Raw genomic sequence first — 26619 nt, 5'->3', positions numbered from 1 at the left:
AAACGTTTGTTTTGGGAGACCGATGTCCTAAATGACTGGTCTAAGCTGTTTTTGTGAGCCGGCGAACCAGAATAATGGCTCCTTATTTAGGAAAATTTTTGCATAAAAGTCCTTGTTGAGTGGACCCTTCGGCATCGAACCCGGGTCTTCTACAACGGTTTACCTCTACACTTACCTGATAGCCATCATCTCGGCAACCGGGTTCCCGTAATAAAAAAATCATACCATGTACTTGAACCATATGACAGGGGTCTTTGCGAAATCCATGGCGTTTTTGTTAGATCGCCCACCAGACGAGATTATCCCCCGCATTCGTGCTGCTCGGCGTTTCGTCCTTGGCAAAGCCCCCTCTTGGGTTGTGAATCGATCATCGTGGTAATAGATCGTCAAGAGTTATGGCCTGGGTTGCAATAGAAACTCGCTGAGAAATCTCCACAGCCGCAGGAGCTTTGCGATCTTCTGCTGGTGTGAATCTCATCAGTCCCAAAACTCCACGTTTTGGCAATCCAACGAAACCTGTAGCGTGTGGCCATTCAAACGAACATACCTCGGTATCATCCTCGGCTGCCTCGATGCCTGGAGAGCAACAGTCCCGGGAAGAACCATCATTTGCCCGAAACGAAATCACGATGGATCCCCTTGCATTCCCGCTGCCAGCCAAGTACCAGCTTGTGTAGAACTGAGCCCGAGCCGGAGACCAATCCACCGGGGCTGTCCAAGTGATGCCGAGATCAAGCTCGCTGTGTGTGCCAGCAAAAGAGAGCCTGAGGAGGACGCGAACACCCGACTTGGAGCAGGGCTGAGACTGAAAACACGACTGTCCGCGAAGTTGATGCCTGTTTCTTCGCTGAGATCTCCAGCCAAGTGCTTCGCCAAGCTCTCCTCCAGCTCCAGATAGACACTACTTGTAGTTGCAAGCGGGCTTGGCGGCGAGCTGCGCGATCGGATCGCCCACGCCCCAGCGCTCGTTGTTCCATCGCCCTTGCCATTTCTTTGATTCAAAACTTCCGGACCTGTTCCAAGCGATTCTTTCATCATCGTTTCGGGATTTGAGGACTTACGAGCTGGAAGATCGACAAAAGAAAGGGCAAAAGTAGGATAGGGTTCGATTTTACCTCTCAAAAGCCTTGACCACTGAGAAACGTACTTGGAGTAAGAGTTCGCACCCTTGGAGGCATGGAGGGCAATGAGATCACTCTTCTGAAGGCCATGGGTGTTTGCACTGTGCTGGGAGATTCTCTCCAAGGGCAAGTAAATCTGTGCTTGAATTCTTTCTAGTAGTTGAGTTTATATGTATGGAAAGTGTGGGCTTATTGAGATGCATTTGATTGAGCGGGATGAAACACGATGATCACTGTCTATGTGTCGCATGAGTGTGGTAAGCAAGCAATCCACCTCTATGCATACTTGTGTCTGGAAGGGTTCTTATTAGTTGAGCAATAGTCTTGAAGTGCAATTATGTTTTAGTGTGAGCCTTGGACGATTGTCATTTAGCACATATACTTGGCATGGAAAGTTGCAATATGCATTTCTGATAGAGCAAAATGCAGGCCTAAGATAAAAAAAGATCACCTTCTCATGGCTTTAGATGCTTGTTTTTCTCTTGAAGTTCTTTGAACTGATAATCACATTTATAAGTTGTAGTCGGTTATGGGTTGGATTTTTCTCTTTAAGTGGAAAATTTATGGAAAATGCAGGGATGCATACAATGTGTTTGACAGCATGTGCTATAAAATAAAGGTGATCATTTGAATTGTCATAGTTACTGGACATGCTCAATGTGAACATTATTTACAGCAAGGTGAAGGAAAATAAAAGAATGAATTGCATAGTCTATGCAAAAATTTCATAATGAATTGATTCAAGTCTTTTAACCACAAAAGAGATCAGAACCTCTTAGTAAAATTGATAGTAGCCTGAAAAGATATTACTAAATAATAAGAAAATTTATTATAACTAGGAATGCCCTTAGTGAAGTTGGGAATTTTGCTTACCATTCTCATATATTTAAAACCAAAGAGCCCATTAGCAAATAAGTTTTGAATTTTCTTACAATGCTCTAACACTAAATGCAATGTGATTTTAGCCCTCTTAACACACACATTTTTTCTGTTTTTGCAAAGTGATTCTATTTCTTTTTCTATATGGGGTAATTTATCTTTTAACTATTGGGCAGGAATATTGCACACTTTTGTGGCTTTGACATTTTAATATGTTAGGATGTATTATAAAGATTTATTAAATTTAGCATCAAATAGAACAAATAACAATTCTCATTGTACCACCCTCTAGAGACTAGGTAGTTGTAAGTAATCAAAGATAACAGAATTATATTATATATTGAGAATTACATGACAGAGAATTACATCATATGTTGAGAATTACATGACAAAGAATTACACTACATGTTAAAATTGACATTTAGTAAATTTAATTTGCTTTCAATTAAGTTCAACATAAATAGTAGGGTGTCAAAAGAGCAAAGCTCTTGGGAAAGTTGTGGCTTTCAATTTCCATTTACGAGCATGAACTTGTAAGGAAGTTGTAAGCAACCAAAGAGAACGACTCGAGAGACGGTCCATAGGGGTTCAAATATAGAGGGAAAGGGCCCATGAACAAGAGTGCACCCTGTTTTCCAATCGGTCAAGGGTCTTGGGATAGTTGAAGTTAAGCGTCCTTGGGTTTGAATAGTACTGGGTTGGGTGACCTCCCGGGAAGTCCAAACTCAGGACCTTACATTTGGTATCAGAGAGGTCTCGGGTCCGACTCTGTTGGTTGGCTAAGGGAATCACACCATATGTTGATTGACATCTGGCTGGTCCAGTTTGCTCCTGCTGGGCTCGACCCAAGGGGTAGGGTGTCAAGAGAGCGAGGCTCTCGGGAGAGCTGCGGCTCTCAACTTTCGTTCACGAGGGTGTGAACTTGCAGGGAAGCGTGGTGGATTGTAAGCAACCAAAGAGAACGACTCGAAAGACGATCCATAGGGGTTCAAATATAGAGGGAAAGGGCTCATGAACAAGAGTGCACCCCCTTTTCCAATCGGTCAAGGGTCTTGGGATAGTTGGAGTTAAGCGTCCTTGGGTTTGAATAGTACTGGGCTGGATGACCTCCCGAGAAGTCCAAACTCAGGACCTTACAGAAGTATAGTAAATTCTAAGTAATTAAAAAGAACGAATTGAGAGACAATCTATAATTCAAATATAGAGGGAAATAACAAAAGTACACCCTTTTTTCCAATTAGTTTGGGTTAAAACGTGTTAGGTTTAAGTATTGGGATATTTGGGGGTTAAGTCTCCTTACGTTTGAGTAATACTAGGCTGGGTGGCCTCTCAAAAAATCTAAATTCAAAAAATGGTATATTTCTCACTCATCTATATAGCATGATTTTAAATTTAGTTCTCTTAAATATATTGAGCATAACAATTTTAGATCTGATTCTCTTAAATACATTGACCATGACACAATTGAGAAATGAGACTATGGTTATTTCCTCCTACTACATTAGCACAAAATTATTTTTCTTTTTATAAAGCTTTGTGATTTTTTTTCAATTTATCAATACTCTAGATTTTAGATGTGATTCTGAGGATAAGGAGAAAGCCATCCTTTGAGGGAGGACAAAAAGTTAGCAGGTCTTTATATTAAATATCTATAAATCCATTTAGTAAATTTTTATGAAATATGATTGTCTAACAACCTTTTTATTTATAATTTCTAATATATGAGAGATATTGTAATTTGAATTTCTATAATAAATCCACTAAAAACTATTAGTGAAATATAACTTTATATAAACTCCTGAGTTTGGAGTTTCTAAGAGGTCACCCATCTCAGTATTATTTAAACCCATGGATATTTCACTTTAAATATCCTAAGATATTGGGAAAGGGGGTGCATTTTTATTTATAAGCCCTTTCCTTTTATATTTATACCCGATGGATCATCTTTGAAGTTGTTTTCTTTGGTTAGTTATAATTCATTACACTTCTTTGCAAATCACGCCCTTGTAAATGGAAGTTGAGAGCCATAGCTCTCTTGAGAGCCTAGCTCTTTTGACACCTTGCCTTTCGAGTTGAGCCCAACCAGAGGCAAACTAAACCTTCCAATGTCAATCACAATATATGGCATGACTTTTTAACTAATCAATAATGTCAAATCCAAGAACTTTTGAATACCATGAACTCCTAAATTCGAACTTCCTAAGAGGTTATTTAACCTAATACTATTTAAACCCATAGATGCTTAATCACAAATATTCAAATCACAAATATCACCTTGTGCGCAATTGAGTATCAAGTGATCGTCAGCCCTCTCCGACTTTTGATCACACAGGAGATCATCAACTCTCCCTTAGCAAATATCAACATTGATTGGGACACTCTGACAATCATTGTTTGTCCCATTCCATCACAACGTCCCCCTATACTGAGACCACAATATCTCTATTCTCGACTGAAACGTATAAACGTCATCAGGAGGATAGGACTGATCTGTACACCAGATATTGATCTCAGCTGGTTAGCAGCTCCAAATTTGTCATTCGAACAGCTTGAGAAAGCTCTTTACGATGTGATTATGGTGGTAGATCCTCAGAAACTTGTACTGATCTACACCAATCAACAATACAAATACACTGTCTTTGATTCAGGAACCCCAGTCCAAAGCATGCAGTCGAATGAGTTCAATAACATTCGCTAAAGGTGACCCGATTAAAGCAGCAGAAAGAAACAGAAGGTAAAGATAGATCTGCCAGAAAATCACAACTCCAACAACAACGCAATAACATTCTCAAACGAATATTCACTAAGTTCGGGCAACAAGACAGTCAGACTCAGACTCCAAATCCGATACCCAAGACCCGGGAATTTAGTCCTGACAGACGGACACCGAGTTCTCAAGTTCCTGGAGTTAATCAATTTGGAGCATCATCATTGAGAGGATATCAATTCCCCTTCATCAGCAGCCCACTTGCAAAGCTGACTACTGCTCAAGAAGCCAAAACATGGCCAAAGATCAATCAACGTGAAGCTCCGGATATCAAACCCAAGGAATTACAGCCAAAGAAAGATGGACCTCAACGAGACTCCTGCACTAGTTGAAGGAGAAGACACTCTCCAAAAAAAGATCAAAGTCAGTGAAGACCTTGATACAGTAAACATTGGGACCAGCGAAAAGCCCCGAAATGTTCTCATAGCTCAGGAACTCGATTCCGACTTCAGACAACAAGTTATCGACCTTTTGCGACTTAATCAGGATGTTTTCGCATGGTCATACAAAGAGTTATGGGGCATACCTCCTGATCTCTATACACACCGAATTCAACTCATTTCAGGAGGAACACTGAAGAAACAAAGAGCATACCGAATGAACCCGAACTTCCAGGAGAGAGTTAAAGCCGAACTCGATAAGATAATTGAAGCTCAATTCATCAGGCTGATACAGAATGCTAGATGGCTGTCGCCACTAGTTATAGTGCCCAAGAAAAATGGCAAACTGCGAATATGTGTGAACTACAAAAAGTTGAACGAGAGCACAACCACAGACACATTTCCAATTTTATTTATGGATGAAATACTGGATTCGGTAGCCGGACACAAGATGTATTCATTCCTAGATGAATTCAGCGAATTCAATCAAGTACACATTGCAAAAGAAGATCAACAAAAAACAGCATTCATCAGCCCATGGGGAGTGTACGCACTAGTGTCAAGAGGGCAGTGTGCATGATTAGCAACAACACTGCTGTTGCAGAAGTTTTTTCTCACATAAGTCACAAATTCGATCTTATGTTTGCTAAATGGGCTTTTGTGCATTGGTATGTTGGTGAAGGTATGGAAGAGGGAGAGCTCTCCATTGCCAGAGAAGACTTGGCAGCCCTAGAAAAAGACTATACAGAGGTTGAACAGGATTGTGACAATGAAGAAACATATTGAAAGGTGTTATGAATGACTGAATATTTATAAATTAACATACATTGATACGAACACCACAATCAATCACACAACACTTCAGCCACAACCTCACCAATTTAACATCAGTCCTGGCGAACCAAAGGCCACCATAGGTGCCCATATACGAACTGGCATGTCTAAGTGTAGCATTCTGAGCATTGCTGCTCTGAGAGCGTCGTGAACATTACGTCGTCCTCTAAGGAGTTCGTCAAAAAATCCTGATAAAACAGAAGCACAAAAATGAGACAGAAGCTGGGCCTGGCTTTGGCGTACCTGTTACCAGCTCTGGAGTTGCAGCGTCGTTCACTTTCCACAGCGTGACCAGAACACAAACAGCACCTGCTTGAAGCACAGCACGCCCCAGTCCAAGCAAGCCTTCGCTTGAGACTTGACCTTCACCAGCGTGGCAAGCACTGAGAACCACCAAGCCTGCTTGAACTTCGAGTGTCTCGATCTCCTTGGCTGTGATCACCTCATCAGTTCTGCACTTTGCAGCTTCAGCACTCGCAGCCGCCGATTGCATGACTAGAGCACTGCTCGCAGCTTCTCGCATCCCAGCAACACTCGCTGTGGAGCCCGCTTGCATGACTAGAGCCCCATGCTGAAAGTAGCGGTCCAAAAGCCCGTGAGTGACGAGCACGACGACGCTGGCCTTGCTCATATTGCTCATCACCTGTGCCTTCGTCATTCCGGAGCCTATAACAGCGTCCACACCAAGCTGTTGTCCAACTTCACCCGCCTCTTGAGCTGCTCCTTTGAGCTGGGGTAGACCCAGGCCCATCGGCTCTGGATTTCCGGCCACGAAAGCTGTTGCTCTGTCTCTCTTGGCAAACTCCTCCTGCCGGATGAGGCAGCGGCCCAGAGCTCGAAGTGATGGTACCGTCCCCACTGCCTTGTTTTTCACAAGGAACTCGTTTCCATCGTACAGTGCAGCAAATGGCACCAGTGACAGGACGTCATGGGGAGCAAAGATTACGCTGCTGCAGCTCGCCAGGAGTTCCTGAACTGGGACGATGAGTAACTCGTGAAGGATCCCCAGGCCGACCTTAACTTCAGCTGTGTCCTTGGCAATGGCTGTCCGAGTTCGCTTCACAAGAGCGTCCAAGCGTTTGCCTAGCCTCTTGTTCGGCTTGCTGCTGAAAAAATTCTTCAAGTCCACCTGAGATGATAGGTTGAGTAGAGCATACAACTCGACAGACGCGTACCTGCCGCACATGAACTGCACACTGCTCCTGCTGAACGACGTATATGTATAAGACGTCCTCCGTACTTGTTGGACACGTGTACTCCACCACCGCCGATCCTGGAGGACAGCTTGTCACGGCCTCGCGGATGCAATCAATGGCGTACTGGTCATCCCTGTCGAAGCGCAAGAGGCCCCCCTCTTCTCCATCTTGCCTGTTTCAGAGTTAAAAGAAATCAAGATTGTGAACAAACGTGGTAATCTCATTACACAGTTCGTTGGTTGATGTTGTAGAAATATAGCCGCATCCTGCTCCTCTCGGCCCATAAGAGAGCGTCCATGTACCTATTGCTTGCAATAAGCAGCTTCTGCATAAAATAGAAGGCCTTCCTCATGTCTCCAGCAAGTAAAGTCACCCATGCATGTTCCAGGCCTCTTAACCTACTCTGCATCTCCATTAGCAGTAAGAGTGCCTTGTGTGCAGAGACTTGTGCTCTCTCGAGTTCATCTTTGCCCTCTAGGAGTCCAGCTCGCACGAGCATGACCTTGGCAGTTTTAAGCTCGCTGCCGCTAGTTAGAGCTTCAGCCCTGTCTAGACATGCTTCAGCATCTCTATAGCTCTTTAGGTTGATGAGAGCAGCTGCTTGTGAAAGGTACGCGAATCCCAGCTCTGAAGGGGCTTGACCAGCTTGCTGATATATTGTCACTGCTGCTTGTGCCTCAGTCAGTTGCTTGTTGCTTAATTCGATCCACCTGCTCTGGTTTTCCTCTAGCGCCTGGTTCCTGTAAACCACGGAGCGGTTGAGGTGCACGCATGCCAGAGTGTCCTGGACTAGAGCCTCCTCCTGTATCGAAAGCCTAGAAATGCAGGCAAACACTTCCTCATATTTCTCCAAAGCTGCATCCGAGTCCCCAAGTTGCCGGTAAGCGTTCCCCAGATTGAGGAGTATGCTGGTTTTTTCCAGCCAATCGTGTTCCTGGCTGCCAGTGTCGAGGCATGCTGTAAGCTTGTCCCGTACAAACTCGTGATCTTCGAAAAAAGCAAAGTTACCCCCATTGATCAAGTACCAGAGCTGCTCTGCGCCTGGTGCCAGTTTCTCCAAGTTACTTGATATCAGCTTAGCAAGATCCAATGCATCTGAGAACCGCTGGAGCAACATATAAGCTTGGAAAAGAACGCACCAGCACCACTGCAGGCAGCCTGAAGTGTCTGCCACTTCCTCCCAGAGTCTTCTTGCGGCCTCAAGGTTGATAACGGCTTGGATTGTGTTCTCAGTCCCAAGCAGACTCTGCCCAAGCTCAAACAGAAGTTGAGCGTTGACATCACGCTCCTCGGCCAACAAACCTTGCTTGTTTGTCAAAAGCCTGGTCAGCATCTGGGTGGCCTCCCGGAAATGACCTTGGCGCTTGACACAGTGAGCCAGGTGAACATCGCACTTGAGCTCGAGTCTTGGTGTTGGAGCCAAAAGCTTGCATTGCGCGTACAGCCCCAAAGCTTCCTCGGGTGTACCATACTCAAGGCGAACCCCGGCAAGTGTGTACTGTAACATGAACAGCACTCCTCTTACTTGTGCATCTTCGGAAGATCCATGTTCGCTTAGCAGCAATTCAGCACCAGCATGGAGACATTTGCAAGCCTTGTCGACTAAATTGAGCAGTACAAGTTGCGCCATTCCCATATGTGCATATGCTTCTGCTCTTTTTAGCTTCAAGGATCTTTCTACCTTCTGCGCATGCGGGATCCTGGGCTCAGCTGTTTCAGTCTCTAGATGATCCCTGGGCTCAGCTGTTTCAGTCTCTAGATTTTCAAGCGAGGAGCCTTTGTAAGTGTCTATGCAATCAACTAAAAACGGACTTGCATCACTCAGCCGACTGAGCTGTAGTTCAGGGTCCTCCACCAGGAGAGCCGCCTCCATGGAAGAAACCAGATGGGCTGCCGCAGTCTTGTAATCACCTGTGTGCAAAACCTCTATCGAACCGGCAACTGCCCAGTAGTTGCTAGAATCCGCGAAGCTACCAGCATTGTGTGCGCGTTGTGCTGCTTCTGCAGCCATTCGACTTGCCTCCACATAGTTTTTCAACTCCTGCTGAACTTCGGAACTGGCAATGCAGGCCAGCCACTCTATCCCGTCCAAACCGATGCATCTATGTAGCTGTTCCAATGCCTCGTCCAGTGCTCCCACGCGAGCATATGATCTGCCAAGATAATAGTACGACGAAGCTCGGCAGTCCCCTAGACTTATTCCCTGCTTCAAGTACTTGACTGCACTTGGGTAATCCTTGGTGATGTACAGGATCTGGCCTAGCATGCATTTTCCCCCAGCCACTAGTGTGCTCCACATGTGGCTGCCTTGGTCAAGCTTCTCATCTGCCAAACTAATGCCCAACTGAAGCTCGCGTGCTGAGGCTTGGACATCGGTTGAGAACAGCGTCATACCTGTACTAATGCGGCTTTGTATCTCACGCTCTACTTGCTTTTGTTCCATAGCCATATGGATGTAATCTACTTTGTGTCGCCTAATTTGAGAAGATGGCTTCACGAACCAAGGATGTCGAAGTCAAACTTCCGAACATAAATCTGGTGGGAGTCGTCTTGTAGCTCTTGTTGGACCTCTTCAATTTCGAGCTTTCTAGAAGGTGTATCTGGAACCAAATGTCATCATACTAAACAATAGTTTGAATTTGCTTCGAGATAAACAATCTTACCTTGGTGCAACTTGGTTTGAGAGAGGACGAAGTAAACGGCTTGCTGTCCTACACGTTTCAGGCCACTCTTTTCAACTCGAAAGCTTTTTGGATCATGCTTATGCCTGCTACTGTCTGGGAAGACGCGATTGAACTTGCTGCACAGCACAACACCCAAATTACATAGACAAGACACACAGTCTCAAAGCATACCATCGAAGGCTGTTGTTGGCTGATGAGACCTTCGGATAGTAAAGCAGAGGTGCACCTTCTTCGGGATCATACGTGATGATGTAAAAGAACCCATCATCTTCTACAGCGATTTCAAACCTTAGCTTGCTAGAACTCTGCAGCTCATATCCGCCATCTCGTGCAACTCGATTTTCCTCGTCTCCTTGAACCTTCACCTCCAATCCAGGTTCGGGCGGATGGAACTCACTCCCCTCAATCCCCCCAATCTCCACTGATACACTGAACTCTTCAGAGTCTAGCGACTCTATGCTGAGTTTGTCCAGCTGTGAAATTAACTCGGGAGTAGAGTCACCAGCAGCAGCAGCAGCAGAAGCAGGTGTGACAAAGAACTTCCCAAAGACCTCCGCACCCAACGCTTGGTCTAGCTGCACCAAGGCATTTTGGATGCGCTTGGAGATGTCTTCGACTTTGCGGTTGCGCGTTGCAACACCATAGCCGAGCACCGTCTTGATTCCAGATACTACAGATGTCGATCCAGTAGCCTTGAACTTGTACTCTTCCACTTTAATCTTGGCAATGTTCAGCTCCTGCCCAAGTTGCTGCAGAGGAGGAAGCAGTGATTCTAGTGTCTGAGGATCAGACACCTGCTCTAGAAGCCCTTGAACCCTCGAAAGTAGCCTACCCGCATTCTGCACCTGCTCTACTAAGTCCACAATTTTGATTGGCGCAGCCTGTATTTCCTCCCTCGCCTTGAGAATCGCTTGCACCGCAGAAATCGCATTGGTCACCAGGCCCAGATGAGCATCCATTTCATTGACAGTGCTCTCAGCTTTAGACTAAGTCTCACGTTGTGTCCCCGCGAGGTCCTTGGTCAGCAGTCCGTACACCGTTCGGGTAGTTTCTGAAACGCGTTCGACAATCAATCTATTGTTTGTCAATAGTCGGAAGCTTTATCTGCGATCGATGTAATTTATATTATGTTAGGAAATTTAAAATTATTTTTCTTGGTCGTGCTCCCTACATTATTAATCTGTTCATATATAATTGTATTTGTCCGACGTACATAATTATAATAATAATCAAACAGTGCACGTACGACGACTATGACCACATTGCCCACAACGACCACAATAAAACTCACTCCTTCATCTTCCGAACGAATCCGCTTTTTCTTGGGTAGTCCTGGAGGTCGTGGAGTCTTTGAAGGTAGCATGTCATTTTTTTTGAGTTGTTGAACGTCTACGGGATAAATCACTCCAGCATATGCCTTGCAAAAAGAGTCCAGCATATAGCATTTATGAACATAAGTTTGAATACACTATTTTCTTCATAAGTTTGAATACACTATTTTCTTCATAATATAGCTGTGAGCACAAGGTATACAAACCAACTCAAGCAACATTAGGGCCAAATATAATAATTAAGTTTTGTATATTTGACGGAGGGGCTTTTTTTGGATTAGTATTTAATTTAGCTTTAGTTTTAGAGGTAAGAATTTTTACACGGAGGGGAGGGATGAACCCTAAGGCGCAAGGCGCAAGGCACCAGCTTCATAGATCTGCAATAGGCCTCTGTTATTCCTTGATCCATGTCGCAGTTGCTCAACCATTACATTCCGTACGCAGATGAAGAGTACATAGCCCGGGAGCAAAGGTATCTCTGGTTCCAGGCACAGACTTGAATAGCAATGATCCGCAACTGCTGGGAACTTTTCTCAAGCAACGAAATTTAAATCAGCACTGGCCGTACTGTCCGAGTTCGCATTTGATGAATTTTTTGTGCTTCATCTTCGGACGTAAAGGAGCTCCAACGCCTCCATTGATCACGCACTTTTCAACCACAGCACCTATCAAGATAGAAGTCATGAATAATCTTCACAAAGACCTCAAGATTAAACAGGGAGACCACATTGGTTTTCTTTGTTTCAGCCCCAAAGTTAGCCCGCCAACCAGAGTACATCTCAAAGAGGACCTACATCTCAAAGAGGACCGACACACTTCCGAACCATCCAAACGTCCACGGCTGGACCAAGGCCAAAGCTTGACGTTGTAAGTATGATCCTCTCAGTGGAAGTGGTTTCATCAGATGGGTCTGTTTCCGATTAGGTCCTGGGATGGAGCGGTCTTAGGTTCCTCGTCCTGAACATCTCCCCTGTCATCACAACTCTCCGCCATAGCCCCAGGTAAGTTGCTTGGCTGCATCGGATTTGCTGCATGAAGCTTATTGACATTTGTCTGAATTTTTGAGCATTTTTTCTTTGACGCTGAAAACGGTACGTTTTAATCTTGCATTTTTTAACACTTTAGTAATTAATGCATAATTTCCTGACATCAATTACTGCTCGGCCTTGTATATATCGTGGTTGAATCTTGCATATGGAATACTTGCACTACATTCGGCATGGGGCTGCGTCTATATTTGTTCTGCATTCTTCTTGAGGTTATTAGCTCTGGGGCAGTTGTACCCCCAGGGAGCATGATGCGGGTAATGAGGAGCCTAACGACCCTGCCCCACCCCAGCCTGATCAAGCAGGTCCGTCTCGGGTGGAATGACTTCTAGTTCAGGTTCGTACCTTCGCAACATCGCTCATCGTCCGTGGTCCAACAAGCTTCGGAAACAATGACGATGTGGAAGATTTGATCATTCGCACTGGGCTAGTAGCGATAGCGGCATCTTGTGGTTCCCGTTTTTATTTTCTCCGCTTCCACGACGATGAAGCAATGGAAACCTTCATCCTCGCACCTCGGCTACATCACAGTGGAAGATTATTTGTATATCTTCCATTGACTAACCTGTTTGATCCTGCATACCAATGAGCTTATTTATGCATGCCATTCGGCCTAACAAACGCCCCGTTCACCTTCCATAGAATCATAACTGAGACTTTTTAGGAATACCTGACCAACTTCATGCAAGTCTTCATGGATGACTTTAGCGTCTTTAAAAATCAAGCAAGGCACTTGGAATGCCTTCAAAACTTCTTCAACAAATGCAAGGAAAACAACATCGCTCTGAATCCAGAGAAATGCACCTTTTTCGTCAAATCAAGAGTTCTACTCGGACATGTAGTCTGCAAACAAGGAATACTGATAGACAAGGCAAAGACAGAAATCATTCTCAATATGAAACTGCCAACAGAAGTCTCAGGTGTCCAAAAATTTCTAGGAAAGATGGGATATCACCGACGATTCATCCGAGATTATGCTCGGATCAGCAGGCCGATAACTGACTTGTTGAAGAAGCAAAATCCATTCAAGTGGACTTCTGAGTGTGACACAGCATTTCAGACGCTGAAAAATCATTTAGTTCGAGCACCCATACTCGCTCGACCGAATTGGAAACATGAATTTATAGTTCAAGTTGATGCATCCGACTACGCTATCAGAGCCATACTTTCCCGTGCACTCTGATATATAGGCTTTTTCCCTTTATATTTAAACTCTATGAATTGGCTTTCAAGTTGTTTTCTTTAGTTTGTTACACTCTACTGTGAGACATAAAATCCCTAGGCCCCAAAGTGGAGCCGAAAGGGTGCCACGTGGTAGTGGCCAAAGTGAAAGCTAAATGAGCATAACTCGTTTGGACTAAAAGCTTTAACTTGAAAAGTCGAGAAGGGGAGTGGAACTCCAATGAAGGGCTCAAGGAACAAGCACGAAGCGAGCCATGAGTGAGTCTCTAAAAAAGGGGACACAAGAGGACCCGAGATAGACCCGAGATAGAGTTCAAGATGGAGTCCGAGATGGACCCGAGATGGACCTGAGATGGAGTCCGAGATAGAGTCTGAGATGGACCTGAGATAGACTCGAGATGGAGTCCGAGATGGAGTTTGAGATGGACCAGAGATGGACCTGAGATGGAGTCCGAGATGGACTTGAGATGGACCCAAGATGGAGTCCGAGATGGAGTTTGAGATGGACTCGAGATGGAGTCCGAGATGGAGTTTGAGATGGACCAGAGATGGACCTGAGATGGAGTCCAAGATGGACTTGAGATGGACCCAAGATGGAGTCCGAGATGGAGTTTGAGATGGACTTGAGATGGAGTTTGAGATGGACCCGAGATGGAGTCCAAGATGGAGTCCGAGATGGACCCGAGATGGAGTCCGAGATGGATCCGAGATGGACCCGAGATGGAGTCCCAGATGGAGTCCGAGATGGACCTGAGATGGACCCGAGATGGAGTCCGAGATGGAGTCTGAGATGGATCAGAGATAGACCTGAGATGGAGTCCGAGATGGATCCGAGATGGACCCGAGATGGAGTCCGAGATGGACCTGAGATGGACCCGAGATGGAGTCCAAGATGGAGTCTGAGATGGATCAGAGATGGACCTGAGATGGAGTCCAAGATGGACCCGAGATGGAGTCTGAGATGGAGTCCAAGATGGAGTCTAAGATGGACTTGAGATGGACCCGAGATGGAGTCCGAGATGGACCTGAGATGGAGTCCGAGATGGAGTCCGAGATGGATCTGAGATGGACCCGAGATGGAGTCCGAGATGGAGACCCGAGATAGAGTCTGAGATGGAGTCCGAGATGGAGTCCGAGATGGATCCGAGATGGACCTGAGATGGAGTCCGAGATGGACCCAAGATGGAGTCCAAGATGGAGTTTGAGATGGACTTGAGATGGACTTGAGATGGAGTCTGAGATGGAATTGGGACCGAGACCAAGACCAAGTCCGAGTCCGAGACCGAGACTGAGACCGAGACCGAGTCCAAGTCCGAGTCTGAGTCCGATTCCGAGTCCGAGTCCGATTTCGAGTCCGAGTTTGAGTCTGAATACTAATATAGGCTATTGGGTGAAAGCCCAAAGCAATCATCCCCCAGAGGGTGGGGGGGGGGCTGCAGGGGTAGGGAGAGTGTGGGGGTTGGATCCTAGTGGAGCCAGTTTGGCCAAGAAAGGGCAGTTTGGCCCAGGAATGCCATACCCATCTGTTGGTTGATGGGATGACCACTGGGAAGTCCAAGGCTAAAGTCAATATGGACTGACAAGTGGGGTAGCTTGGTGAAGTGTTCAAGAGCCGGCTCTAGTTCCCCCGGGAGATCGAATGGTCAATGCTCCCAGTCCAAATGTGGGTGGCACTACCTACTTGGATACCTGGCATGGCTCAACGGAACCTCGCTCTAAGCCCATGGCTAGAGCACCCAAAGGTGGAAGGCGAGGAGAGTACCCAGGTCACATAGGGCCATGGTGTTCTGAAATATTGTCCCAAAATTGTAGACTGTGGAAAGGAAGAGGAGTAGTCCTCTAGAGTGGCGACCAAGGATATGGTCACACCGTGAGGAAGTCCTAGTGGACAATGGGACTTGGTGGTTGGGCTTGCGGGCCTTAATCCAGTGGCAGTATTGGCAAACATGGCCATAGACAAAAAGAGATTTGGTGGGGACTGGAAAAGAGTTGTCAAGGAAGGCTATTCCTCTTGTCTGCGGGCATCCTAAGGATGCTAAGGAGTGGATCTGGGATGATCACTCATGGATGGATGGCTCAGTCTTTGAGAGACGGGACTGTGATGTAGGTGGTGTTAGACCACTGGTGTAACCAATGTAAATGGGCATGGCCTTAGCGTAACAGGCTGATATGTCGGTGGTACTTTGGGGTGTCGGTCATGGGATCAAACACGTGGAGCACTTGGACCAAGTGCAATGGTTGAGTGGCTTGGATGCCATTCTTGGGGCTAGCAAGTCCGTAATTTCAAAATAGGACTTATAGAGGTTGTGAGTGAGACTCCTCCAAGTGGTCGAAGGTGTAGTTAAGTGACTAAAGTAGAATTGAAAATTTAGTCGCTTACATCTACTTCAAATATCAAATCATGCATTTTCATGGACAATCTATCTACTAGTTTTTTTTTTCTCAATTGGTTCTAAAACTATTAAGGCACTAATTTAATTAGTATTTGAAGGAACAAAAACTAATGAAATGATGTTCCAAAATGACAAAGCAACAATGATCAGTGATAAAACCACCTGTTTCCTTTAAAGGAGTAGCTCGCACTACCCTAGCTTTTCAATTTTTATTTCTACAAATGTACCAAGTGTTAAATAATTATACTCCCACAATATACATATTATTGTTTGGAATCAACTCCCCTAGGTTGTTGTAGGCGAAAAGATTCCAAAATCAAAACTAGAACAATAAAAAGCTCATTAGATAAGATTGAGACTAAGTTTGAAACTGAGTCTGAGATTTGAGATTGGGTTCGAGACCGAGTTCAAAACCAAGTTTGAGATTCAAGTCCAAGATCAAGTTTGAGACTGAATCCAAGGTTAAATCCGAGGTCGAGTCTGAGAATTGAGTATGAGATCGAGTTTGAGACCAAATTTGAAGTACATTAAAGAGAGCAAGTGTGACTTTGTTAAGATGGATAGCATAGTTTAGAGCATTAGGAATATTTTGATTCCTAAAATGTTCCCCTATCTTTGTGTGCAAGAGAGCAAAGGCAAAGAGGGTATTTAGAGTAATTAGAAAGAGCTTATGGAGGCTTTCAGAGCTAGAATTAGAGATGTTAGGAAAAAGCCCTCAGCTCCTAACAAATGGTGAACTTAGTGTGACAAGTGTAGCGCACGTGGTTTTGACCCTTTATCCTATGGTGATTTACCATAAGATAACACCACAAAGCGGAACCTAACCCTCTTTGTGCCACGTGACAGATGCCACGTGTCACATGCCACGTGTCCATAGGAACCCGAGGTTCAGGGCCTTGAGCCACTGAACGAAGGAACGGTGCCAAACTCCCAAGCATGGAGCCAAGGAGTGACGGAACCGGTCCACGGAGCAACTCCCGAGCATACAGCCCAAGGAGTGAAGGGACAGGGGCCCGGAGTGACTTGGAACAGTCCTGGAGCAACCAGCATCCCAATGCCAAGACCAGCACGCAAAACAGAGCCAAACGGAGTCTGGCGCTATTTCGGCATACCGGTGGCCTAACGCGAGGACATGGGTATTCCACCAACTAGCATGGAATGGAACTTGGGCTTAGACCCAAGCCGGACGCAGAACAAGGACAGGCACGCAAGCGGGAGCTAGACTATGCCTCAGGTTGGTCGGCCATGCCCGACCTACCCACTATCCCTACTATACATTTGGAACCCCCCCCCCCCCCCCCCCCTTGAGGAACACACGCTTTGGGCTTTCACCCCAAGCCTCCCTTAGTATCAGGAGTTAGTCTCTGGGACAAGCTCGAAACTTACTAAATATGGAATGGCACTAGATTGCGAATTTGGACACGGGACGAACACTATTGTGTTCAGGCCGATCTCTACATTCCGTAGATATGCCAAATGAGCAAATCTGGACACTTTCCATAAATAGTATTTGAGACCGAAATGAGACTAACACAAAAGGCATGATAGCGAGGGTGTTTGGCAGACACGGTAAGCTATCATTTAGCAATATTGAGGGACCAATCTCAATATTGCGGGGGTTCCCAACACTAGCAAGTGCAAGCCAACATCATGAGTTTCTCATCACCGTGTCAAGTCTGCTTGACAAATGGCAATGTAGGATTTCCTTCCTTAGTGCCCTTCCGGTCTAAGTGCACATGTGATGACCAGTTTCTCAACTAGCTTAGGCGGAAACTAATAACGGGCCCAGCAATATCGACCTCCTGCCATCGTGGCAGTAAGGTAAAAGTGTCCGTAAGGACTAGCCGACAGGTAACTTTCGATACCTAAAGTCACATTCGCGACAACAAGTTAGTTTAGCTTTCGTTGGAGAATAAGAGAATTTTCTAGATGGATAGAGAGATTTTGGAGTTTTAGTGGCTAGATTCATGTTTGGGGGATCTCTAGCACTAATAAAAGCTCCCCTTACACGAATTTAAAACACAGACTCATAGATCTAGAGTTCTTGGTGTTGTTTTTCCACTTCACTTTATTTCACTCGATTTTGAAGAGATTTCTAATGATAGAAGCATTCACTTTGGTTGTGCCTTATTTGAGTCAAAGAAACTTCTCCTCCTCTTTCTAGAGAGTTAAAGAACACTTGATTTGGTGGAGAATTAAATTGCATGCAAGCATTTTTCTTTCACAATTTACCCTTGTCTTCACAGTTTAGTTTTAGAGGTTTAAACTTGAAATTTTAGCATGGATTTGGAGAATTGCATGAGTGGGCATTTAGATCTGGTCATGAGGATTCCAAAAAGTGCTTTCTTGATGAGTGGAGTTTAAAAAGTGGGGAGATTTTTCATTTTCTCTTGCTCCTTTTTTTCTTCTCTTTTTACAATTGAGTTCTAAAACTCTAACAATAAGATTTCCTGAGTGTTTTGTGAAATTTCTTTCTTGAGTTTTTCCCTTTGCTTTTTAGCTTTCATTAAAGTCCTTTCTTGCAAGGGAATTTGCAAAGAATCATGAGTTTTGGTGCTATTTTTATTACATATTACACAGTTGTGATTTTAAAGGGATTATTCTTTCTAGTTTCAACATCACTTTCATCTTTCTTGAGTGTTTTGGATAAATCCTCACCAGATCTTTTTATTGTGTACTTGCATAAAACATTTAATGGCAATATAAAAAGTTTGAAACAATTTCCCACTTGTTCATTTATTTTGAGTACAAGGGGTGGTTTCAGTTGTTTTCGCTCAATTTTGGGCAATTTTGGCCAATTTTTCTTTTTATGGCTATGTAGATGGCATCAAGGGTTTTCTGATGCATTATTGCTCATGCTTTTTGGCACTCTAGAGATTGAGATATTCACAGTTTTTGTCTTTGCAAACTTCTGAATGTTGGTGAGTGCTAATTTTTAGGGTTCTCCTTAAATTCTCTAGCCATTTTTTTTTTGCTATGAGATCTTTGCATTAGATTTAGAGCATTCCAAAAGCCAAGAAGTTTTCACTCTTTAGGAGCATTTGTTACATGTAGTGACTGCATTATTTTATGCCCGTTTATAGTAGATCCATACATATTTGATGCTTGCATATTATTAGCAATATTCCTTAGGTTTAACAATCATTATTCACATATCTATTATGAGCTATATTATCAAATGGCTCTCTCAACTGAGGAGGATTCAGAGTCTTTGGCAAATAGCAAGTTTGAGCATCCATTATTATAGTAGTTCCTCCTGTAATTCATATTGTGCAACATGGGATGGACTTGCCTTACTTATTAGGCAATGGGGACATCTTGGCCAAGATACACATTCTTCAGTTTGAGCAATATTATGCATCAAATGACATTGGTGATGATGATCATAAGCTTCGAGACCTCTCTCAATCGCTTACTAACTGAGCAACAGCATGGGCAGAGACTCTTTTTGGAGGCAGATATGGTGGACTACACCACATTCAAGACCTTATTCAAATCACATTTTGATTAGCAGTGGCCGGCAAATTGTTTATTTATGGACTTGTTTGCCTTTCAACAAAGAGCTAGTGAGTCAGTGCTAAAGTATATGATGCATTTTAGTGCCTATAGAAAGAGTGTGTGGAGCAGCAGGTGATCACCAATGAGCCTCATAGTATCACGGCATTCATCTCTAGACTCAAGAGGAATTTCTAACACAAGATGCTCAAGAGGTAATTTTGGATATGTCATGAGACTTTTGCAACTGCTGAGACTTTAGAGTGTGATCTTCTCTAGGAGCTTAGTATCTCCAAGGTTGAGGGAGCTTCATATGCAGCTATCTCTCATATAACTACTGCTCCTGCTCTTGCTGATGACAAATTTCCTACAGTGATTAAGAAGGCTTTGATAGAGCTTGTAGGGTACAAGGAGATCATCTAATAACAATAGCAAATGCAAGAGAAAATCCTTCAAGAGCTCCATACTTACCACTTACAGTAGGCTGAGAAGCCACAATGTGCTCCACACTCTTGGTATTTGTGAGACACGAAATCCATAGGCCCCAAAGTGGAGCCGAAAGGGTGCCACGTGGTAGTGGCCAAAGTGAAAGCCAAACGATCGTAACACATTTAGACTAAAAGCTTCGACTTGAAAAGGTCAAGAGTGGGAGTGGAACTCCCAACGAAGTTCTCGAGGAACAAGCACGAGGCGAGCCATGAGTGAGTCTCTAGAAAAGAAGACACAAGAGGACCAAAACATGACACGTGGAAGAGTCCGAGATGGACCCGAGATGGGATCTGAGATGGACCCGAGATGGAGTCTGAGATGGACCCGAGATAGAGTCCGAGATGGAGTCCGAGATGGAGTCCAAGATGGACCCGAGATGGAGTTCGAGATGGAGTCTGAGACCAGGACCGAGACTGGGACCGAGACCGAGACCGAGATCGGGACCAAGACCGAGACCGAGGCCGAGACTGAGGCCGAGATCGAGCCCAAGCCCGAGTCCGAGTCTGAGTCCGAGTCTGAGTCTGAGTCTGAGTCCGAGTCTGAGTCCGAGTCTGAGTCCGAGTCCGAGTCCGAGTTCGAGTCTAAGAGGGTGAAAGCCCAAAGTGTTTGTCTCCCAGACCCTAGGGGGTTTGGTGAGCTCCAAAAGTATAGTAAGGGGGAGGACTGCAGTGGAGCCAGTTGGGCCAGGAAAGGCCAATTTGGCCCAGGAAGGCTATACCCAGTGTTGGGTGATGAGCTGCCCACTGGGAAGTCCAAGACTAAAGTGAACACAGACCGACAAGTGGGTAACTTGGTGAAGTGTTCAAGAGCCAGCTCTAGTTCCCCCGGGAGATCGACTGGCCAATGCTCCCAGTCCAAGTGTGGGTGGCACTACCTACTTGGATACCTGGCGTGGCTCAACGGAACCTAACTCTAAGCCCATGGCTAGAGCACTTAAAGGCGAAAGGCAGGGAGAGTACCCATGAGGCTTGCATAAGGCCACGGTGTTCTGGAATGTTATCACAAAGTCCCAAACGGTGAAAGGGAAGAGGAGCAGTCCTCTAGTGCAGTGACCAAGGATATGGTCACATGATGAAGAAGTCCCAAAGGATAGTGGGACTTAGAGGTCGAGCCTGTGAGCCTTGATCTAGTGGCAGTGTTAGCGAACACGGCCATGGACAGAAAGGGACTTGGTGGGGACTGGAAAAGAGTTGTCGGGGAAGGCTATTCCCCATGTCTACGGGCATCCTAAGGATGTTAAGGAGTAGATCTGGGATGATCACTCACAGACGGATGGCCCAGTCTTTGAGAGATAGGACTATGATGTAAGTGGCGTTAGACCACCAGTGTGACCAAGGTGAATGGGCATGGCCTTAGCGTAACGGGCCGATATGTCAGTGGTGCTTTGGGGTGTCAGTCATGGGATCAGACACGTGGAGCACTTGGACCAAGTGCAAAGGTTGAGTGGCATGGATGCCATTCTCGGAGCTAGCAAGCCCCAAGTCCTAACTGGGACTTATGGAAGTTGTGAATGAGACTCCTCCAAGTGGTCGGAGATGCGGTTAAATGACTAAAGTAAAATGGAAAACTTAGTCACTTATAGTATTGCTCCCATTGCAACATCACAACTCACAGCATAGAGAGGTGTTGGAAGCTTTATCTAGAGCTGTGACCACCATGTTTTCAATGTCTCCAAGAGCAACCATTCACTGATAATAGCACTATAACACAAGCAAAGGATTGCTACTAACAACAGCTTGAGCAGCATGCAATCGAGGATGTACCTTCGTCATCTTCCAACAAAGGAAAATCTCTAATGGGACAAGTCAATGCAATCAAGATCCCAAGGAAGAGTTTGCAAAGACAATAGCCACATGAGCACAAAAGAAGAAAACAACTGATCAAGAGAAAATTGATGGCGATCCAGCTCCTTCAGCAATCACTAATCCAACACTAAAGGTGGCATGCAAACTCCCATTCACGCCTCTCCTTCCCAAATATCTTGCACCTTCCTTTGGTAGGGACTTGGAGTGTGCACTTCAACAATTGATGGAAACATTTGTCACCTTTTTGTGGTGTGAGCTTTCATGTATGATTCCTAGCTTTAGATAGCATCTAAAGGACTTTACAAGGTCTACTAAAGCCATAGCCTCTTTCCTATTGGATGTGCACATCATTGACACAGCCTCCTCTTCTAATCTAGATGCAATTTTTGCACCTATAGGCTTTGGCGATAGTTCTCCCATCATCAATGCTTTTGTCAATTTTGGATTTGGGAGAAATGTGATCTCTTCAGCCACAAGAGCAGGTTTTCGAGTCTCTAGAAGCACAACTCTGATCCTAAAGATGTTTGCAAACTACATTGTTATCCCCACGGGCATTTGATGTAGTGTTCGAGTTTACATTAATGGGGTGGAATCTTTTTTGAACTTTGTGGTGGTAAACTACCAAAAGTTCAGCTCCACACCTTTGAAGGACTCCCTCATCATTGGACAAGTTTGGCATGATTAGGTTTGAGGCATTACAAATTGGTCACTCGGCATAATAGAGATTAGCGACAATCACTGAACTTCTTGTTTCTATAATGCTTGTGGACACTCTTTGTTGGGAAAGCTTCAAGAATAGCCTCTAGGACTATCTCAAAGCCAATCAATATCCTTCAAGCCAATATTATCTTCCTCGACACCCTTTCCCCACTCGCTGATTGTTATCTTTCTTGAGTTGATCGAAGATCCATCACAGCCTGAGTTCAACATGTTCCAGTGCAATACTATTTACACAGGCTTTCCCACTTATCATAGCAAACACTTAGTTTGATCAGAGTGATGGCCAACTTCAAGAGTTGCCAATCTTCCTAGTGGAGGCTCTTCTGATGACATCATTTCTTTTCAAGTGTGGACCTTATGTGGAGGATCTCCTCTCAATTGCAGCTTAATCTTAGAGCCTTCATCATGGTACTCCAATAAAGCACGTGCATTCTATGGTGTCCGTGACCTTTGAAGTGGGAACAATGATTATGAGTGAGAGTAGCCTAGCCTCTTTATTTGATTAGACTACTTGTACTTTCATAGATTTCCAAGTATTATTGCTTGCACTATCTTTGCGCCATACTACAAACTTCCAACTTTCCAACATGGACAAGCTTCATGCTCGTGACATGAAGATCCTTGCCCTTGATGAGCAATGTAGGGCTTCAATTGAGCAAACCAAGGCAGACATTGACTCCAAAGTTCCTAGTTTAATCATCTTTTCTCCTGAACAACTTGTTCTTCTCAAAAAGTTCACTTCATCCTCCAAATTTTCTTCACAGTGGCTTAGCCTCTACTTCATCTAGTGCTAAGTGGAGGGTGGTTCATATGTGCTCGCCAATAAAATTGGCCATGAGCTTCCACATGCTCACAATCATTGCCACCTCAAAGCATTAATGTAATGACTTCTTTTTTCTTTTTCTTTTTTCTCCATTTTCTTTCACCTCTTCTCTTTTGTCTTCAGGTTTTACTACCTTGGTGCATGGGTTCCAGCTTGGATTTCAGCCACAAGGTTGCATCAACTTTTTTCATATATGAGCTTTTACGATTTCTTGGTGAGTTCTCAATTGTTTTCTGGATCTATCACTTTCACTTTATCCCATCATTCATCACATTTTTTTTATCTCAAGCCTTCCTAGTGCATTTTGCTCTATCACAAATGTATATTGCAACTTTCCATGCCAACTATATGTGCTAAATGACAATTGTCCAAGGCTCAAAACTCCACTAAAAGATACTTGAACTTCAAGACTATTGCACTCAATATACATGCTAATAAGAACAACCTGGGTAGAGACAAAATTGCTACCTGGCAAAACATCAACCCATTTTGTCCCTTCTAGACATAAGTATGCATAGAGGTGGATTGCTTGCTTACCACACTCATGCAACACGTACACACTGATCATCGTGTTTCATCCTGCTCAATCAAATGCATCTCAATGAGCCCACACTTTCCATACATATAAACTCAACTACTAGAAAGAATTCAAGCACAGATTTACTTGCCCTTGGAGAGAATCTCCCAGCACAGTGCAAACACCCATGGCCTTCAGAAGAGTGATCTCATTGCCCTCCATGCCTCCAAGGGTGCGAACTCTTACTCCAAGTACGTTTCTCAGTGGTCGAGGCTTTTGAGAGGTAAAATCGAACCCTATCCTCCTTTTGCCCTTTCTTTTGTCGATCTTCCAGCTCGTAAGTCCTCAAATCCCGAAACGATGATGAAAGAATCGCTTGGAACAGGTCCGGAAGTTTCGAATCAAAGAAATGGCAAGGGCGATGGAACAACGAGCGCTGGGGCGTGGGCGATCCGATCGCGCAGCCCACGTCGTTGGCTGGACGTCGACGTCCACCTCTGGAAATGCCGTGAGCTCCACTCCCACTGGCTTGGCGGCGAGCTGCTCTCTCGGGCCTCTTTTGCGCATCGATCAACTTCCTCGAATTGCCAACTACGTTCTTGGGGCCGTGGTTCTCGTCGAGGCCCGAGGCAAACCGGACAGGAGGAGGAGGAGCTTTCGACGCTCCTGGCATGAAGAGGGCGGTGAAAGGAAAGAAATGGAGCAAGAGCGAGCACTCCCGAGAGAAGCACTCTGTAGAACGCCACGGCTCACGCCATGGCTCACGCTTCTCCCATGTAGAGACAAGGCTGGGCTCACGACGCTCCTGGACAGGCAGACGATTTACAGTGGTATGTACCATTCCCAGAGGCTGCTTATCACTTCCGGTGACTTCGATCGGGACGAAGAAGGCATGACATTGGAGCAGGTTGTTTTCCGAAAGCTGCAAGACTGGACACTCTCCAGCATGTTTGGCTCAAAGCTGGTAGGCAAGTGCCCGCTTGCAACTACAAGTAGTGTCTATCTGGAGCTGGAGGAGAGCTTGGCGAAGCACTTGGCTGGAGATCTCAGCGAAGAAACAGGCATCAACTTCATGGACAGTCGTGTTTTCAGTCTCAGCCCTGCTCCAAGTCGGGTGCTCGCGTCCTCCTCAGGCTCTCTTTTGCTGGCACACACAGCGAGCTTGATCTCGGCATCACTTGGACAGCCCCGGTGGATTGGTCTCCGGCTCGGGCTCAGTTCTACACAAGCTGGTACTTGGCTGGCAGCGGGAATGCAAGGGGATCCATCGTGATTTCGTTTCGGGCAAATGATGGTTCTTCCCGGGACTGTTACTCTCCAGGCATCGAGGCAGCCGAGGATGATACCGAGGTATGTTCGTTTGAATGGCCACACGCTACAGGTTTCGTTGGATTGCCAAAACGTGGAGTTTTGGGACTGATGAGATTCACACCAGCAGAAGATCGCAAAGCTCCTGCGGCTGTGGAGATTTCTCAGCGAGTTTCTATTGCAACCCAGGCCATAACTCTTGACGATCTATTACCACGATGATCGATTCACAACCCAAGAGGGGGCTTTGCCAAGGACGAAACGCCGAGCAGCACGAATGCGGGGGATAATCTCGTCTGGTGGGCGATCTAACAAAAACGCCATGGATTTCGCAAAGACCCCTGTCATATGGTTCAAGTACATGGTATGATTTTTTTATTACGGGAACCCGGTTGCCGAGATGATGGCTATCAGGTAAGTGTAGAGGTAAACCGTTGTAGAAGACCCGGGTTCGATGCCGAAGGGTCCACTCAACAAGGACTTTTATGCAAAAATTTTGCTAAATAAGGAGCCATTATTCTGGTTCGCCGGCTCACAAAAACAGCTTAGACCAGTCATTTAGGACATCGGTCTCCCAAAACAAACGTTTCGGGTTCGATTCTCTTCCCGATATTTGTAAATACCAAATACTGAATCATCGTCGATCATCAATGCGGATGCTCTGGCATCGCGACGCTGGAGTTGCGCAGATTGACGTGGGCAAGCTGGAGACTGCGGCGGCTGTGATAATCCATTTCCTGGCCTATCGGCGCAGCGGCGGCTCCAGCCCTGGCAGCTGATTCTCTTGTCTCGTCTGATTCCATTGACAAGACATGATCGATCGCAGGCGCTCCTCCTGTCGCTCCTCCTCCTCCTCGCAGTGTAGCTTTCTCGACGCTGACCTTGTGTTTGGCGCCCTGGCGGCGGGATACGTTTTCAGGGACCAAGGTTGAGAGGTATGAACTTCCAGAGAAGTAGACTTTGTAAGCTTTCGGTGTGATCTTTCCAGGTTCAGGGCTGTGCTTGGAGCATCGACGCCACACATTCACCATCCATTCCTGTCACGAACAGGCAATTCCATCCTCAGGCAGCTCAAGTGGACGAAGTTCTCCATGTGCCTGGTGGGTTTGGGGGAATCAAACAAGCCCGCTTTTTCTCGGAGAGACTGCCGTCCTGCCCGAGCTTGATACTCCTCCCGATTTTAGCACCCAAAAATCACCCCGATTCTTGAGACGCATCAAGGATATTTACTAGCCAGACTTCCATGGTGCATTGATCTGCCACAGGAGAACTAAATCTCTCGTACCTCTTGATTATTGCTAGTGAGAGCAGCAGGAGCTTGATGGTGCAGAACTACCACTTTCTGTTCTATCTGGAAGCGTCCCAGTTGTCACCGCACCAAATGCCACGAACTTTCAATTGTTATCTAGGGCATAAAATGAGTAACTATCACAAATATTCTTTTGCATGGCACCACTGGACTACTGATCTTTCATAACATTATTAAGAAAGGAAGGCTTTAATGTGAAAAAAGCCTGATCTTGTCCATAACCAATAAGAGGTGGGATAGAGGATCAGCAAGCAATCCCAAAGTGTATGCGACATTTCTACTTCCATATTTTTTATGCTAGAACCAGTGCCATCTTAGATTCTTTGACAAGGAGAGGCAC

The 26619-nt window shown here is 45.3% G+C and overlaps 3 protein-coding genes across 6 annotated transcripts; 1 reads left to right on the top strand and 2 right to left on the bottom strand.

The window, feature by feature from the left end:
* Nucleotides 1–5929: 5929 nt before the first annotated feature.
* On the bottom strand, nucleotides 5930–9655 carry LOC112340437. The gene is made up of 4 exons (XM_024664924.1): nucleotides 7405–9655; nucleotides 7157–7349; nucleotides 6225–7110; nucleotides 5930–6169 (listed from the first exon to the last, which is right to left on the bottom strand). The coding sequence occupies exons 1-4, from the start codon at nucleotides 9624–9626 to the stop codon at nucleotides 6021–6023; spliced, it is 3450 nt and encodes a 1149-aa protein (XP_024520692.1). The 5' UTR covers nucleotides 9627–9655; the 3' UTR covers nucleotides 5930–6020.
* Nucleotides 9554–10908, bottom strand: LOC9635457. 2 transcript variants are annotated; one of them, XM_024664925.1, is made up of 3 exons: nucleotides 10033–10906; nucleotides 9841–9977; nucleotides 9554–9777 (listed from the first exon to the last, which is right to left on the bottom strand). In XM_024664925.1, exons 1-3 carry the CDS (start codon nucleotides 10818–10820, stop codon nucleotides 9671–9673), a joined length of 1032 nt encoding a protein of 343 aa, XP_024520693.1. In that variant the 5' UTR covers nucleotides 10821–10906; the 3' UTR covers nucleotides 9554–9670. The 2 variants fall into 2 exon arrangements, with proteins under 2 accessions (XP_024520693.1, XP_024520694.1); XM_024664926.1 differs by having other exon boundaries at nucleotides 9722–9798; nucleotides 10033–10908.
* A 12793-nt stretch (nucleotides 10909–23701) lies between these two features.
* Nucleotides 23702–25621, top strand: LOC9635431. 3 transcript variants are annotated; one of them, XR_002991057.1, is made up of 2 exons: nucleotides 23702–25012; nucleotides 25101–25621. XR_002991057.1 is itself a non-coding variant. In XM_024664922.1 (2 exons), the coding sequence occupies exon 2, from the start codon at nucleotides 24072–24074 to the stop codon at nucleotides 24933–24935; it is 864 nt and encodes a 287-aa protein (XP_024520690.1). In that variant the 5' UTR covers nucleotides 23702–23945; nucleotides 24048–24071; the 3' UTR covers nucleotides 24936–25621. The 3 variants fall into 3 exon arrangements, 2 of the variants coding, with proteins under 2 accessions (XP_024520690.1, XP_024520691.1); XM_024664922.1 differs by having other exon boundaries at nucleotides 23702–23945; nucleotides 24048–25621; XM_024664923.1 differs by having other exon boundaries at nucleotides 23702–23999; nucleotides 24048–25621.
* Nucleotides 25622–26619: the final 998 nt, after the last annotated feature.

This window comes from Selaginella moellendorffii, unplaced genomic scaffold (assembly GCF_000143415.4).
Source record: "Selaginella moellendorffii unplaced genomic scaffold, v1.0 SELMOscaffold_116, whole genome shotgun sequence".
Classification (NCBI taxonomy): Eukaryota; Viridiplantae; Streptophyta; class Lycopodiopsida; order Selaginellales; family Selaginellaceae; genus Selaginella; species Selaginella moellendorffii.
Note: the sequence above shows the minus strand (reverse complement) of the source record. Positions and strands in the feature narration are given on the sequence as shown.